At 36.9% G+C, this 18,432-nt stretch overlaps 1 protein-coding gene across 3 annotated transcripts in view; it reads left to right on the forward strand.

The window, feature by feature from the left end:
• GASK1B (golgi associated kinase 1B) overlaps positions 1-17,158 on the forward strand; it is a 119,546-nt gene extending 102,388 nt beyond the window's left edge. For all 3 annotated transcript variants that reach the window (XM_070415405.1, XM_070415404.1, XM_070415406.1), the window contains 2 exons: positions 10,075-10,301; positions 14,290-17,158. In XM_070415405.1, the coding sequence (XP_070271506.1) occupies positions 10,075-10,301; positions 14,290-14,497 (435 nt within the window). In that variant the 3' untranslated portion in view covers positions 14,498-17,158. The remainder of the gene's footprint in view (positions 1-10,074; positions 10,302-14,289) is intronic.
• The last annotated feature ends 1,274 nt before the right edge of the window (positions 17,159-18,432 follow it).

An 18,432-nucleotide genomic window follows, 5' to 3' on the forward strand; every position in this document is an offset into this window, starting at 1 on the left:
ATAAACCTCATATTGTCAAGGGACAACCAACTGAACATTTCTAGGTCAATTCTCACTTAATTATTAATCAAAAGTGCAGCATATGTTATTTAATTCTATGCCATTTTTGCTTATTTCAATCCTTGCCATGGAATTTTTATCCTGTGCTGACATCAATCATATTTAGTATTTATGCTTCAACCCTAAATTTTATTGTATACATAGCTAGCCTGGAAAGATCAGATATTTGAGGAAGGCTGTGTGACTCCATAAATAATCTTTAGATATTAAAAAATTATTTAATGCATTGTTTGAACTAGTTTTGGGGATTGGCTTTCCTGTTAATTCTATGCCATTGAACCATAGATAATTTGAAACTAACCTTGACTGAGGTTGACTGAGGTTGGACTGAGATTCAAACAGGAGGCCTAAGATTTGGCCTTCTAGATAAATCTGCCAGGAAGCAAATAAGAAAACCATGGGAAAGTTAACCCTATAGTATTTCCATTGGGCCACCTAAGAGCTCAGGCGATATTCATCTGGCTCAATATATTTTTGTATGTAATTATTTTTAAAAGATTTGTGGTTCATTTTGTTCAATGGAGTAGATACCTTGTGAAATATTTACCACAATCAAGCTAATTAGCACATCACCTCATATAGTTACTTTGTGTGTGTGTGTGTGTGTGTGTGTGTGTGTGCCCACACACTTAAGACCTACTCTGTTAGTAAATTTCAAATATACAGTTCAATTTTATTAACTATAGCCTGAGTCTCAGAACTTATCATCTTATAACTGGAAGTTTCTACCCTTTCATGAATATCGCCCCATTTCTCCTACTCCTCAGGCAACCTCCATTCTACTCTCAAGCAGTACTTATTTTTAAATAACAAGCAAATTGCATGGTAGAATTAATTAAATTTTCATAAAGAGAACTGATTTCTTTAAAAAATATGAGTTTAAATAGCTTTTGGATATGTTACATTAGGTTGTGTTAATTATTGTTAAAGAAAAAAAATTGAATGACATTTACTGAAGATGGTAAGGCAGACTTTATTTAGGACCATTGAGGTAGGTATAGGGACCACTGCAGTGAGATTGAAAAACAAAATTGTTTTTATTGATTTCTGAGAGAGGAAGGTTGAGGGAGAGCGAGATAGCAACATCAATGATGAGAGAGAATCATAGATTGGCTGCCTCCTGTACGCCCTCTACTGGGGATAGAGCCCAAAACCCGGGCATGTGCCCTGACCAGAATTGAACTGTGACCTCCTGTTTCATAGGTCGAAGCTCAGCCACTAAGCCACACCAGCTAGATTGCAGTGGGATTTTATAGTGGGCGAGAGAGATTGGCTCAATCCTGTATACAGCATGTGCAAGTGGGAATTTATAGCCAAGGAGCAGAGTAGGGAGTCAGCAGATAGAAATTATTAAGAAGTAAGAAACATTAAGGGTAAGGGGAGGTCTGAGTAAACTGGCCTAACAAGATTTTTGCTAAAGACAGGTCAGGGTCAGAGGATGAGGGAAGATGAGGAACCTGATTAGAATTTGAGAGTGATCAGATATCAAGGACAGGTGGTGGGGAAGGAGAATGAGGGGTGGGGCTTCTGTTTAAACTGACAGCAGGTAAAACTAGCTTTTATAAGGGAGCTTACAGATAGATCTATGAGAAGGCTCAGGAGCCTAACTGAAGTCTGGTCAAGCAAAGCATCTTTGTCACCATATTTAGAAGGTTTTAATATAATCATTTAGTTTATCTTTACTTATTTTTGTCAATTTCCTTATAATAAAATACTATATTATGGAGGGGATAAATTTGATAGAAATTCTATAAAAATACTAAAACTTAATTCCATAAATTCAAGCAAGGGAAATGATTTCAATGACAACATTCCCTTGGATGTAAGCTTATATACAACCCTATCTAATGTTAAATTGTTACAAATGGTGTTTCATTTCATTGAAAGAAAGCATTTAAAATTTTTATTTATATTAAGATTATTTTATTCCTGTTTTAAATTTATTTGCTTAATATAAATCCATTCTATAAATCAGAATTTTATAAAATGTAAAAATTATTGTTTTTCTTAGCCTGAGTGCTTTTTATAACTCTTTGTAGGAAAGTGGGCATGCTTTTTGGCAGCGGCTGTTTTCATGCAGCTCTGCTTGTGCAAATTATACAATGTGAATTTCTTCCTCTAAAAATAGATTGCCACTTGCCTGGCAACTGAAGAATCTTTCTGTGGCAGAATGATGTCTGACTTCTGATGCTTATTCAGAGGTGCAATGTATGAATGCTAAACACTGCATCTATAGAAATAGATTTCAGTACAGTGTGATGTTAAAATGTTTTTGCATATACATAAAGAAATACTGTTATGTTTTTACTTATGATTCAGTGATGCGGAAGAAACTAGATATTCTGCATGGAACTGGTACACATTGATAGTTATTTTTATTTTATTTTTTTTAAAGAAAGGGGCAAGTGGTTTATTTGTGCTTAAAATTACATCCTCGTACAGTCACAATTGTGTAGCTGATATGTAACAAAATAATCAAGTACTTGAGATTTTTCCTTTCTTCTGCTTGTTTTGGGTTTATCATGTCATTCTTTTTTAAACATCTTTATTGTTGAAAGTATTACATATGTCCCCATTTCCCCCGCCATGGACCTCTTCTAGCCCCCTGCCTCCCCTCCCCCAGGCCTTCATCACCCTATTGTCTGTGCCCATGGGTTATGGGTTATGCATATGCAAGTTCTTTGGTTGATTTCTTCCCACCCTCCTCCCCCACCTTCCCTCTGAAAGTTATTTTTAGAAGTGGAATTCTAGAGTATTGGTGCTGTAGGGCAATAACTGTTATGTACAGAGGCAGAGGCCCAAGGGAGCCGATGCTCACTGTTAGATGTATGTATTGCAAACTATTTTTACTTTTCTTATCGTTCATCAACTGTTCTGCTAGTCACATTTGCATGCATACCAATTTAACAGGAACTTGTTACTATGGCAGCACAGAACAAAAATGAAATCTATTCTTTTATGAGATGAGAGTTCCCAAGTGACACAGGTGTAGGCTGATGAGAACACTTTTGTTGTGTACAGCTCCCCAGGTAATAGGCTAGGTGTGCATTAACAAGGCCCATGGAGCCTGTGGGATTTGTCTGACAGTTGCCTTTCTCTATGACCTATTCTACCTTCACACATTCCCTAGACTACAGGGATGCAGCTCCAGTGCCACTGATAATAAGGCAGCATACACTGGCTTACACTAAGACTAAGGTAGAAGAATTTTCCATTGTGAGTTATTAGCTGATAAATAAATGAGTCTATATGTTTTTGTGTTTCTCTGTATCTAGAGTGGTGCCAATAATGGCAGTGATTCTCACTGTCTTTTTGCCTTTTTTGATTTAAAGTAATTGCTGAAAATGTGACTTTTTTCTCCATGTGTTTTCTAAAAATAAATGAGATATCCTATGAGATAACTGGTTTGCAAAAGAAATTTCCAGAAAGAATTATAATTATAGAGAAACTAGTGGCCCAGTGCAGAAATTTGTGCACATTGAAAGGAAATTAATTACAAGAAATATTTTAATATTGCTACTCACGCTTTCTCTATAATAGAAGTGTCAACCAAATTCACGATTGACAATGACAGATCAAAACACATGCATATGATTGGTGCTAGTGAGAGCTTTATATGCATGCACGAGTTAACATATATATATATATATATATATATATATATATATATATATATATATAAAACTTGCTTAATTAGACCGGCTTTCTGATTTAGCTAAACTTTTCCCAGCCCAGTGAAGCACCCCAACTTCTCTTTTAGGTAATTGTCAGAAACACAGCAGTAAATATCAACACGAAGCAGATTATTATAGTAGATCATGCAGGGAGAACAAAGGGTAAAATATTTAACTGCAGCAGTGTTTGACTATATTCTGCTCAGTGAGGAAACCTGAAGTCATTTTCAAGGTCCACCATTTCTTACTTCCTTTCTGACTGGCCAAGTTTCTAAGCTTTTTAAATCTCCATTTTCCAGCTAATGAAAAGAAAATAGGATTCCACCAAGTCTCCTATCTACCTACTCCAGGACTTCTGTGACGATCAAATGAGACGAGGCACGGGAAAATGCTTCACAGACATTTGGTTAAATTGTAAAATGTTTCCACCTGGCTATAAAGCAAGTTATGTTCCTGGGCTGAAGAAACTGCAAGGAGGCTAGTCACTAGGGAGAGGAAGCCAGGCATTGCTACCTGGCACCCACAGCCACTGTTTCTGGGCTGGGCTGGGCTGTGGATCACATTTTGCGCCATGGGGTTTTGGCAGCATTGGCTGCGATTTGATGGGCTGTCGCTCTGGGGTGGTGGCGGGGCCTGTGTCCCACTGGGGGAAGCCAAGTGTTGCTTTGTGGGCACCAGGTCCATGGTGCCATTTCTCTGTAAATGGCCAGTGCGTGTCACAGGAGCTCCTGTATTGAGCGTCTGTCCCCTGGTGGTCAGTGCACATCATAGCGACTGGTGGGATAGACAGGCACGTAGCATATTAGCCTTTTATATATATAGATTCTTATTGTTATTTCTGACATATCTGCTTATTGTGTATTTATCAAATGCTTATTACATGCAAGGTAGTCTGGTGGACTCTCTGTGGAGTATGAGTTCATGGTTCATGGATACTGAAATGAAACCACATAAAGAAGCCAATCAAGAGCAAATGACAAGCACAGGATCTTTCATTGTTTGCCCCCTTTCTATTTTTTTCCAACTCCATTCACTAGATCAGTGGTTCTCAACCTTGGCTGCACATTAGAATCACCTGGGAATCTTTAAAATCCTGATTTTTGGGCCTCATCCTCTGGAAATTCTGTTTCTTTGTTGTGGGGTAAGGCCATAACGTTAGTAACAAAGAAACAGAATTTCCAGAGGATGAGGCCCAGAAATCAGGATTTTATTTTATTTTTATTTATTTATTTATTTTTTAATATATTTTTTTATTGATTTTTTACAGAGAGGAAGGGAGAGAGATAGAGAGTTAGAAACATCGATGAGAGAGAAACATCGATCAGCTGCCTCCTGCACATCTCACACTGGGGATGTGCCCGCAACCCAAGTATATGCCCTTGACCGGAATCGAACCTGGGACCCTTCAGTCCGCAGGCCGACGCTCTATTCACTGAGCCAAACCGGTTTTGGCGAAATCAGGATTTTAAAAAGATTCCCAGGTGATTCTAATGTGCAGCCAAGGTTGAGAACCACTGCACTAGATGCTACTTTAAAAAAACTCATGTCAACATTACTCAGTTTATTTGATTCTTTCCAGTAGAAGACACTGTTTTGGAGGAGCTTTGTAAAGAGCCAAGTACAAAGTGAATATAAGCTTTCAGCAGGGTTTTTTCAATAATAAACATTTATCAAGTGCCTACTGTGTAACAGGCATTGGATGAGTTGCTATGGTGAACTGCTAAACTCCATTTATTACATGTTTTATTGGATAATTTAAACTTTCTCTGTACAAATGCATTTTTTGTAAAGATGCAGTTTTTAAGTGCCAAAAACAAGGAGATGGTGAGAATCCTAAGATACTAACTTACCAAACAGGAAACACCCCCCCTCCACACTCACTCACTCACTCACTCACTGTCACTCAGACCCTTAAAGAAGTGTAGAAAAACAGAGGTAGAAAAATACACAGGATTATGTAGTTTAACTCACATAATTAGGAAAAACATTTGGATAAAGGCAATTTATAATCTATATTAGAAGAACTTCTTCCTTTAACTCTCTGTCCGGCTTCCAATTACATTTGGCCTTGGTTCCCTGCCACTTTCACTCTTTTAACATTTTCACCTCATGCCCTGCTACCTTGCCTATTACCTTTCTTCCAACTATACATGAGGAAATGAGAGTGAAACTTGTAGACACATCAGCTTTTTTAGCTTTTACGTATAGCTTTTACTTATGATAAGAGTATTACAAAATACTCTTATTCACCTTTGCTCTGACTACCTGCCTTCATGTTCTTCTTACCCTCGTTGGCAGTCTTGTACTGTGTTAATTAAAAATTTGATACAAAGATCTGTACCACAATTGCTTTGATAGACCCACTCTTTGAAGACACAGCTAGAATGGGTGGTGTGCAGAAGGGTGGAAAGTCATTGGAAGCCTGTAGATTTCTAAGGGGCTTTGGAGAGGGGGTCAGTGCAGCAGAGGCATCCGTGTTTATGTTATATTGTGAGCATAACATAAGTCACTGGTAAGATACTTTCCCCTGCAGGCAAAACTAACACTACCAATGGAAAATGGAATTTAAAAAGAAACTTTAGAAGAAGGCAATGTACCTAAAAATATCCCAGCAACAAAAACTTTGGCTGGCATACCTGGATTTTTCTGAGTATAATTTTAGTTAGGTAAACATTGAAAAGATATATTTTCCTAAAAGAGTAATTTTATGGAAAATGATGGTTGGCAGTAATTTTCAGATTCAGCAGATCGATTTTGCGAAAGATTTTCCTTGTCTTAAAGAGTGAGAAGATGTAAATTTGAACAAACTGCAATAATGATGCTCGACATTCTCAATCACTTCACTGAGAAAATTTACCCTCAAATAATCTTCTTTGTTGGGTAATTATCTAAGAATATAGACACATAGATGTGAACTATAGTGCTAATCATGCTGTAAATGAAATGATTGTTTTAATGTGTTCACAAGTGTATTAAAAGTGTATTATTAAAACAAGTGTGTTAAAAGTGTGTTATAGATTCATAGCTATCTAGAGTATGTTTTATAAAATAGCTAAGCTCTCTTAAAAGAAAGCAGAAATATATCCAGTATGTAACTAAATTAAATACCAAGGAAAATGGCATTGAATTTTAGGGAGTGGATTATGGTTTTGTGGTCAAATTATTCTTAATATATTGAATATGAATTCAAAAGGAAGACTATAAACAAAATACCGAGAAGAGCTGGGGAACAAGATTTAAGAGCTATTTAAGTCCTTGCTAGACAAGGGCAATAATGCAAAGACATAATTCACTATAGTTGGAAGATGAGAAAAACAAAGTAAATCTCAGATTTGAATTCAATGCTATATTTCTAAGTGTACACACACACACACACACACTCACACACACACAGTCACACACACTCACACACACACACACTCACACACACAGTCACACACACACACACACACTCACACACACAGTCACACATACACACACACACTCACACACACACACACAGTCAATACATGTGAACATACCCATCAAGTACATGGGTAGACCTGATTCAAGGAGTGGCAAACATTTTCTGGAAGAGAAGTTGATTTGAACACACACATCCTTTTTCAATTACGAGGTCTGTTAGACTTAAATGGCACAACAGTCTGTCAGGGAAGTGGCGAAATCATCACAGATTGTTGAGTGATTCAAAATTAGATCAGATGAAGCACTTTAAAAATACCCTGCAGGAAACAATGTGATGTTGAGAAGGCAATAACAATATGACCTAAGTTGGTCTTTTCCACCTCTAATTTTTAATGCTTTTTATGTAGTTTAAAAATAAAAAGTATAATATTTACAGAAGTGCTGAGAGTTAGGGCCTAAACACTAATGTGCTTATTATTTAACATTAATGTATGCAATTCACATGGCTGTTTGGAAAAACAGCAGAACTGTGGCTATATATGTGTCAGGCCTTTCCCCACTACTATGAAATTAATAATGGAAAATGAGTTTAGGGTTTAGAGCAGTATTTAGAAAGTGGTTGGTAGATTTGTCCTTCAGGATTAAGTTCTAAACATGTATATCCAACATAATGGACCTTGATGCTGCGATAGTCAAAATTAAATAGGATTTAGTATTTTCCCCCACTAATCCAGTTTAGTATTGTCATTATAACTCGATATAAACATATGAAAATGATGAAAAATGGTCTAGAAATTCTTTGAGAATTATTAACTAATGCATATTTAAAAAGAGAGAATGGATGAGAAGCAGTTTCTGGAAGAGTTGTTTTTCATGTTCTCCCTGACCCCCTGATCTTAATTTACATTCAAATGAGAGATCAACCTAAGGACTTGTATGCATGCATATAAGCAGAACCCATGGACACAGAAGGTGGGGGGTGGGGGGGGACGGGGAGGGCATGTGTTGTGGGGGGTGGGAACAAGCGGGGAGAGGTCAACGGGGGGAAAAAGGAGACATATGTAATACTTTAAACAATAAAGAATTAAAAAACAAAAACAAATGCAATCTCTTTATATCATTTGGTTTTTCTTATATTCAAAGGCAGTCAAGGTACTACATAAAATGAATGAAATGGAGTCGAAAGGGCTCAATAAGTTCTAGTGGTTTCTAGTTTATGCTTTTTTCTTTTAACTTTCAGTGATTTGCATGGCTGGGAAACTCTCCTATCTTCATGTCAAACAAATGTGCTTTAACCAGTGGGAACTTCCTGTTCAGAGTCAGGCTTGTGACCTTTCGGGTAAACCATTGGTTAGACCATGGCCCCAAAGGATCAACTGCCTGGAACCAGTCCTGATAGAGGCCTCCCTCACTGATAGATTGCTTCTAGACCAGCAGTGTGCCCTCTGAGTGGTCCAAATGTGTTGTGGCTCACTGACCATCCTTACCCCATGTGACTGGTTTGATATAAACTTCATAGAAAATTTTGTTAGGCTGACTTCTCTCATGTCTGCTTCTGAAAGTATGTTATTTGATACAAAGCTCACTTACACACAGAAAATAGAGAGGGAGGCCATTTGCCCAGTTCTTAAAGTTTGCTGTGGTAGTGAGGCAAAAGTAAATGACCATTTTCTTTTGGAAGCAGTGGTGGTGGGAGGTGCTGGCCATGGCCAGCATTTGCCTTAGTGCTTAGCCTACTGATGGTAGAAGATATTTAGTAAACTTTTGTTGGATGAATGCAAGAATGATCACTTCAAAGTAGGCTAAATTTTAGTACTAGTCTTGCTGCATTCATTTCTCAGCAACTGGCCTCCTAAAGTGGCCAGCCCTACAGGAAATGCAAAAACACAGGAGAGAAAGGGTGGGAACTTAATGCCAAAAAGAATAAAAGTGACAGTCTGTCTCTAGCCATCTTTTGAATCATGAGTATATGAACAGTCTTTGACTAGCCTTAAACTATTCAGCATGACATACTGGGGAAAAATCATGGAATTTTGGAGACAAACACAACTATGTCTAAATCTTAACTTTGCTACTAACTAATATTTTATCCAGACTAGATTATTTAACCCATCTGAGGCTCAAGACTGCAGAGCTAACAAGTGTAGGAGCAGAGATTAACTTTAAGTTTATCTAATTCCTGATCCCAGACTTTAATTTATCCTGATTAATAAATATTATTCCCTTCCTTGTTCCAAAGAAATAGAAATTACACTACTCTCCCCTTTTCTAATCAATATCTCTATTTACCTTCTTCTATATGGCAGTGGCTCTATCCTCCATAATAAAACCCCAATAGGTCCAATAATTTTGTCCATTCTGTTCACATATTTAGAGTCCAATTGTGTAGCGTTTTTAGTTATCATTATTGGATGTCACATCTTTTCAATAGATTTGTCCTATGTTATTTCAAGTTAGCTAAGTAATACTAAAGCCCAGAGAGGTTAGGGGGTGCAGTAAACTTTTAGAGTCACTGAGATGACTTAGGTTTTCTATAACCCAGCCTGAGGGAGAAAACAAGATGTAGTCTTCAGAATATTTCAAAGCACAGCAGTTTCTATGTTCTGTCATGAATAGAGTTAGAGGTTCTTCTGGCTGTGCATCGACATGTGATGTCAGTGGGAACTTTGAATGTGAAGGGTGGAGACGCCTAACTTGGATGATCTGCCTATGGAGTTGTTAGCAGAAGCTGGGAATGCTTATGACCACGGCTGAGTCAGAGGGATATGAACCCTGGGCTGAGTCTGACAGTTGTCTTTAATTAAATGAGCCTGGCTCTGTTAGATTCTGGCAGGCCAGCTGTTTAGAAAGCACCAGTTCTTTGGAAATCAGCTAACTTTCCCAAGTTTTGTTTTTACTCAGAATTTTGGATTTTGTTTTCGCTTTCCATTTTCAGATTTATAATCGCCTAGACACAAATTGCTGTGGATTCAAACCTCGAAAGGAAGATACCTGTGTACAGAATGGACTGAGGCCAAAATGTGACAACCAAGATTCGGTGGCTCTCGCACACATTATCCAGCGAAAGCATGACCCAAGGCATTTGGTCTTTCTAGACAACAAGGGTTTCTTTGACAGAAGTGATGATAACCTAAACTTCAAATTGTTAAAAGGCATCAAAGAGTAAGTTTTATAATGTAGTACCATCAGATTTAAATTAAATAAGTAGTAAGATTTGGAGAAACCTTCCATCCTTATGTCTGACCGATTGTAGCCCTTGAAATGAATTGTGGTTGTAGAATCTGGAAATAGCGGCCCAGGAAAGGGAAACAAACCCAGGGGAACAGAACAAGAGTGCAGCCAGGGTGTCACTGTCACCAACCAATGCAATCTACAAAGCTCCCGCCACCTTTCACATCCATCATGTTGCTTGGCCCTCACTGTGAACATCCATGTGGATTAGGTTGGGAGCATGCAGGAATCTCTCGAATAGGACCTGGCAGGACAGGGGTAAGCAGGTGGCAGAGGCTCCCTTATTAGGCCCTGGAGCAGGGGAGCCGACAGACATTTGGATATTGACATGGCAGGATGTCCAAAGGCATAATAAACTCAAGTGATTTTTATGAACATGGCAAAAAGTCAGAGCCAGTCTGCCCAGTAAAACACAGTATCAAAGGACAGCAGCTATTGAATGAGGTAGGAGGGTTTTTGAGCATTTGCAAACCTTTCTAGTAGGCAGAGATGATGGAAAATGGCACCTTGAACCTACCTCTAATTGGAAATAAAGGAAACAAAGCCCTGCTGTAGAGTCTGAGCTATTCAACCCACTATGGAGATTGAGGCTAGATTTCAGGCTCCACCTGTAGCCACTCTTCATTGTCTTCCCACCTTAGTCAGAAATTAGGGTGACTAAGAAATTGGGGTATGTTTGAGAATTGAAAATAAAGGGGATGTATTAATAAAATAGTTAAACAGCTATGTGAAATTAAGTGACTTCTGGGAAATACATGAGCAAGTCTAAAATTGAGGGTAGAACCCAGGTCTTCCAAATCCAAGTTCAATAATTTTCTGCAGTAACTTATGTACATGCTGTTGCTATTACTTTTGTAAATAATACTTTGAAGCATATTTCAGTAGTTCATCCTAGCATTGACAATTTATGTTAATTTGTGTATTTTTAAAAAAATATATTTTATTGATTTTTTACAGAGAGGATGGGAGAGGGATAGAGAGTTAGAAACATCGATGAGAGAGAAACATCGATCAGCTGCCTCCTGCACACCTCCTACTGGGGATGTGCCTGCAACCAAGGTACATGCCCTTGACCGGAATCGAACCTGGGGCCTTTCAGTCAGCAGGCCGACGCTCTATCCACTGAGCCAAACCGGTTAGGGCAATAAGTATTTGTAACACTAGAGACAGTACTTACTTTTGCTGTGAGAGTTTCATGAACCCGAATTTCATGAGTTTTTACCATGTCTTGCCCTGTTAATACCTGTGTTCACATCTCTTTGTGGGTTGAAGGTTGAATATATGGCATATTCTCTCTTTAAGTGTATAAACTAAGGACATTTTATGTGTAGGAAATTTACAAACCTAAGGCATCAATTACTGAGTTGATATTATGGGTTTTCTTAAATCCCTAACCCTAAATTTTCTCTTAGAGTTAAGAGTGCACAGAGAATACAGGCCATCCATTCAGATATGTATGAATACTGTTCTATGTATATGTTCAAAGAAGATTGAATTTTAAATACAGTATGATGAGCAATGAGCTCAAAGTTAAATCTTCTTAGAATATGTAATTCACACATTGAAAAGCAAAAATGAAGACTTTGCTAACCCAGATTTATGCATAGAATATTCCTATTAATTAATGTAATGCAAAGACAGATTTTTTAAAATTTTCCTTTACAAAAAGGTTAGTCACTGAAAAGAGCCATGATTTTTTAACGATATTATCTTACACATTCTGCCACAGCTAAGTTAGTTGAAGGGCCTTAGAATTTCTAAATCATGGATTATTAATACTTCCTAGAGCAAAAGTGCTTAATTAATACTGTGGCCACTAAATTACATAGTGCATGTCTTCCGGGAGCTCAGAGCATCTTACCAGCATTATTTAAGTCCCCAATTACTCAGACTCCTTAAGCACATCCGGCTCGGTGGCCTTTGCTCTTTCTGCAGCATCTGAAGGGCAGGAGCACCGGAATCCCTTGCGTTCATGCCCCCTGAGTGCCATCCTCAACTTGCTCCACTGACATTTGGTAAAGGTGCTTAGAAGTCCTGAAACCTCTGGCAATTTGTACTCTTCAAACAAGTATATGTTCTTGATTTAGTTTTTAAGGAACAGTTACTTTTTTTAATTTAAATTCTTTATTGTTTAAATTATTACATATGTCTCCTTTTCCCCCCATTATCCTCTCCCCGGCCACTGGAACAGCTAAGTTTATTTGAAAATTACTATGAAGTCCCAACATTTTTACTGTGCTCTCATCAGCATTTTCATAAAAGCCAAGAGAGGCCAAACTGATCATATGTAATTCACACTTTGAAAAGCAAAAAAATGAGACTTTTCTAACCCAGATTTATATATAGAATATTCTTATTAATTATTGTAATGCAAAGACAGGTACTTTTAAAAATTTTTTCTTGACCAAAAGAATTCATCACTGAAAAGAATCATGATTTTTTAACAGTTTTATCTTACACATTCCGCCACAGCTAAATTAATTCAAGGGCCATAACATCTCTAAATCATGGATTGCTAATACTTCATAGAGCAAAATTGCTTAATTAATAGTATGGTCACTAAAGTACATTGTGCATGTCTTCAGGGAACCAAACATCTATATATATAAAAGCCTAAGCGGCCGGTCAACCAGACAACTGGATGATCAGATGACCAGCCGGTAGCTATGACATGCACTGACCACCAGGGGGCAGACGCTTACTACAGAAGCTGCCCCCTGGTGGTCAGTGTGCTTCCACAGTGGGAGCACCACTCAGCTGACCAACGGGCACCAGATGGCGGGCTCACGGCTGGCGAATGCAGCCGTGGCAGCATGAGTCTTTCCCCCCTACCACCTCCGCAGCAGTGCTGCTGAGCAATGGAGGCAACAGGTGCATCAGGGCCTGGATGAGCGGGAGCGTCGGCCGCCTGCCACCTGCCGCTTCACGCACTACTACATCCCTCAGAGGATGTCAGACTGCCAATTTCCAACATCCCCTGAGGGGTCCCAGATTGCTAGAAGGTGCAGGCCAGGCTGAGAGACCCCACCAGTGCACAAATCCATGCACTGGGCCTCTAGTTACTTATAATTTTGATTCAGCAAACATTACTTGTAATTTTGTACCAGAAATTTTATGAAGTCCTTCACATAATGGATGTCTTAGACCCTTGGCTTTATACTTGCTGAATGAAGAGCAGAAAGCACTCTGATAAGGCAATTCAATAAGGACCCTTCTAAGGTTTTCCAGAGAGAGGGTTCATTGTGGAATGCCCTGGCTCTAAACCTTGAGTTTCACTATGTTTATTTGAAAACAATTTAGTATTCCAGCTTCATAAAATGCTCCCAGATCCTCAGAATTCCTGAAGTCTAACCTGAATCAAGGACACTTGTTTATTTAATTGGGCATTTTGGAATGATTCTTTCTCTTCTTCCTACATATATTTTGGATTATTTTACCTTAAATTCAGTCGTGCAACTTCTACTCAGGAAAGAGAACATTACTGAATTTCTCAGCATTTTGCTTCTCATATTTACTTGCATAAAACCGCAAATTGACATTTATGAGAATACTATTATATTTGACAGATTCAAGTGGTTTCCATGGGTGAAATGGAGTTTAGGGTTGAGAAAAGTATTTTTGCTAGGCTAACAGAGACCTTTTTAATTTGTGCCTCTTGTTGCCTACATAATGACCTTAAGTCAAATGCTGGTATGCCAACTTCTCATTGCTATAGATAATTCATTTCTCTTGAAACATATTGTTCTAATATATTATTATTAAGATAAGTATTTTCTTAACAGTGATAAAAAAAGTTTTGATTCTCAAGGTACTATTTGATAGTGTGATTTATGCCAGATTGATGAAAGACAGAGCAGTTGGGCAATGTCTGATATTTCCAAACAATCACTAAGAATGAAATATGATTTTATATTTTCAGGTTTCCTGAATCTGCAGTGTCTGTTTTGAAGAGCCAGCACTTACGGCAGAAACTCCTTCAATCTCTGTTTCTTGATAAAGTTTATTGGGAGAGCCAAGGAGGTAGACAAGGAATTGAAAAGCTTATTGATGTAATAGAACAAAGAGCCAAAATCCTTCTCACCTACATCAATGCACATGGGGCCAAAGTATTGCCTATGAATGAATAACAAACGGGTCTTCTGGCTAGAGGACTAGATACATTTATGCATTTTTGTTTCTAAATCGAGTACACAAAGTTCAACTCCTCTTAGGAATGAGATAGAGTAGACAGATACATAACATAAATGAATTTAACCAAGTATATATGATGGGCCTGCATGCCATAAGCAGACTTCTAAAAAATATTCTCCTTAAAAATATTTGTTTATATTTTCACTACCATCGTCATGTGAGTCTCAACATCTGATTACAAAATGGTTGCAATTATTACGACAGCAAGTTTTGTTAAGACATTTGTCATGTTGTTGAATAGAACAGCATAAACTGACTCCTTTAAGAAATATTTTATGCCATTTTCACTGGTCTGACCAAATATTAATGGGAATGAGTCTTGAATATTTCTGTTGCTGATTGCTAAAACAGAAGTCCCCGCACTTACCCAGCGGCACCTCTAAACGGGAAAACCGAGGCACATGACCCACAAATACATCAGTGCCTGCAATAATTCTAAATAGAAATGGTGAGCTGTTTGCAAAACTGCCAGTTTATATTCTATTGTATCTATAAATAACTAGCTGTTTCTGTGATTCTGAGCAGCAAGAATCACATTTTCCATTCCCTTTTAGAAATTTTTGTCGTCAGTGTAGAAGTCGTCCAAATCTGACAATTTATATGTTAGGTAGTTTTGCCCTCTCAATTTTGGTCCAATTTATGTCTAGTGGCTTAAAAATTAAATAATTTTAAGATTTGAAGTTACCTACTTGAAACTGTACTTATGGAGTACCCCCCCCCTTTTTTTTAAAGATGTTATTTTTAAAAATTTGTAATTTCTACAGGGGTTATATATAATTTCTGTATATTTCATAAAGAATAGATTTCTTCAAATTTGTTCGGTGTAATTACATTTAAGCTGATTTGATTGATATTGCCTAGATATTGGCAATAGGATCAGATGTTGACTATGTTTAAATATATTGTTTGGCTTATTCTAACATAAGAAATATGAGCTAGATAAATTAAAACTGGATTCTGGTAATTTGTCCTCATGGGAAGCACGTGACTAGAACTAAAACAGCATATTTGGATATTATTAAGCCTTAAAGAATTCTCCCCAAACTCTCTCTACCAACTTTTTAATTAGGTGGGAGGGTGTGGCATGTAGTGTTCATGTATTGGGTCCTTATATCCTTGGAAGATACCCATGTTGTTATGTATGACAAATGTTCATATAGAGGTTTCAGACCTTGAACAAATCATCATTGCCCTCCCATCCCATATACCCCACCCCTTATTTAAAAGCTGTCATACTGACTTTTCCTTTCCCTGAAAGTTTTAAAATACAGTTTAAGAATGTTTTATATAATAATAAGTTTAAGAATGTTTTTAATAACAATGAGATCATAGCTATAGATTCTAATTCATACAAAAGTATAGGGTCAAAATGTTAAAAATAACATGTTAAGTACAGGAGAAGATAGACCAAGGAGAAAGGAATCGTTTTAGCATCTAATGATAGCTGTTTTAGGCTCGTATTCAAATGCTGCTATTTAGCACCCTTACTTGCTGGGTTTCCCTTTGGCGAATTGGTCTTCAGACCATTATCCTGTGTGATTTCCCCTGTACAGCCCTGAGTGTCTTCCTCTGGTCTCACATATTCAGAATGCTCTTTGGCTCTGCTGAGTCTCCACGTTTACCTGTTGTATTTGGCCTTTTATATTTGACCTTTTTAAAAATATATATTTTTATTGATTTCAGAAAGGAAGGGAGAGGGAGAGTGAGATAGAAACATTCATGATTATAGAGAATCATTGATTGGCTGCCTTCTGCATGCCCCCACTGGGGATCGAGCCCACAACCTGGGCATGTGCCCTTGACCAGAATCAAACCTGGGACCCTTCAGTCCAAAGGCCTACGCTCTATCCACAGAGCCAAACCAGCTAGGGCTATTTGGCCTTTTTAAGAATGCTTTTTTCTTCTTCTAATTAATCATTATATTAATGAAAAATTGACCAAACAAAAGTTTGAGGACCTAGGTTCTACTCTGAGCCATTGACTTGAAATAACTCTGTCAAGTTGCCTTACACCTTGTCTTATCAAAGTGGCATATTTGCATCTTAATATGCTTATTATGAAACATAAAGTTGTGACATAGGTGGTGGGAATTCCAGGCTTCTTAGAAGTGAACTTTAATTTTGTGTCTCAAGCTACTGCTTTTGGGCAGCTTGGTCCTCTCTGGCTTTGTTTATTATGCCTTCATTTATTCCGAGATGCTAAATATTAAACAAAAAGTTTAGGGACACATGTTAGTTGTAGTCATCTTTCTTTTTTAACAATGTATTTTGTCTTATAATCAGTGAATAATTCATGCTGTATTATTTTTGAATAATAGATAACGGAAGGTTAGGCTTTTAATTCCAATAAGTAATGCTCTTCATTTCTCTTACTGAAACAATGAAATGAACTCTGTGCCTTTCAAATATACTCAGATTATGCTGTGGTTTGGTTCTCATAAGCACATTATGTGGCTTATTTATAACTTGATAAATTTAAAATAGAACAATTTACCTTGGCAGACATACAAAAGCTCTTCTTGAGTGGTTTGTTTTCTTTAAGTTGATGATCTGAAAATAACAGTTGTCTTAAAAATCTGTAATAAAATATTAGAAATTAAAAATGCATCCTTTTCCTTTTGTGGATGAGTTCATTTTCTTTTATAGATGGGTACTTTTTAGAAGTTAAGTATAGGTGAATATTTGCTACCTTTATGCATGGTAAAAGAAACAATTAAATAGTCAAGAATTGTATTGAATTGTATTTGTGTAGACATATATTTGATATTATTATTAGTAGTGTTATACTTTCTCTTGGTGTACATAAAGCATTGTTTTAGGTAGTATGGAAATTAGTTGACAGATATCATAAACTATAAGAGAATAATTTTTGGCTTTCTTTGCTTTGGGTGAGTCTTACAATTATGCTCACAGTTCCTTTAGAGCATACATATTTGTTAAGTATATTAGGTAGGTACCTGTGGAACTTCTCAAAATATAAAAGGTTTTAGACTTATGCTCAAAATATTTATAATCTCTAAACTTGTGTAATTGCTTGTTTTTTTCCACTGTGCCTTTAAATATACCTTACATTATAGCTAATGAATAAAATATCCTAGATGTAGAGTCATCTAAAAACTGTCTTAGGAAATTCTAATGCTTATCCCAGCATAGAACAAAGTGAGGCAAGTGTAGGGCATTAGCCTGAAAATATGTTTTGGAAATTGGATGTGGATCAAATAAAGATGAGCAAGACTTTTCTCTAAAAACTAAATGGTATTACCAAGAACTAAGAACTATTTATTATTCATGAAAAATAATTCCACTTGTCAGAAAAGTTATCCGACACTTGGCAACAGCCAGAAGAGATTCTTGAGGGTTTTTTTTCAGTACAGTATTGTGTTTGACTTTTTTTTTATTGAATGGACTATTTAACCATGTTGTAGGGCAGAGTTTAACTTGTAGATTTTTATACCATAGAGATATAGATAATTTCTGTCTGGTGAAAAATAACCCTAATGATTTTACAGTTTATTACCCTGTTGTACATTAACTGGTTGTATATCTATTGAAGCAATCTTATTCTAACATTGAGTATAAATATTAGCTTTTGACATACTCTTTGAAATGATTTTACCACTTTAGTGATTCCCTCTTTAATTAATTGTTTAAATAAAATCTTTGACATATGCTCATTTTACAGATGAGCCTAGGAGTCACAGTTTTATGTTTTTTTGAAAAGTTTGCTTTAATACACTTTTGACTGCCGACTCATATACTTTTATTTGCTTGGGATTCATGATTTTAAATTTTTGAAAATTTTACTTTAACAAAGTTTCAAAACATTGTTACATAATTTAAGACCTGAATGATACTATGTGATCAGCATCTTG

Source organism: Myotis yumanensis, unplaced genomic scaffold (assembly GCF_028538775.1).
Source record: "Myotis yumanensis isolate MYYU_CA2020_CCGP unplaced genomic scaffold, mMyoYum1.0.hap1 SCAF_5, whole genome shotgun sequence".
In the NCBI taxonomy this organism is placed as follows: domain Eukaryota; kingdom Metazoa; phylum Chordata; class Mammalia; order Chiroptera; family Vespertilionidae; genus Myotis; species Myotis yumanensis.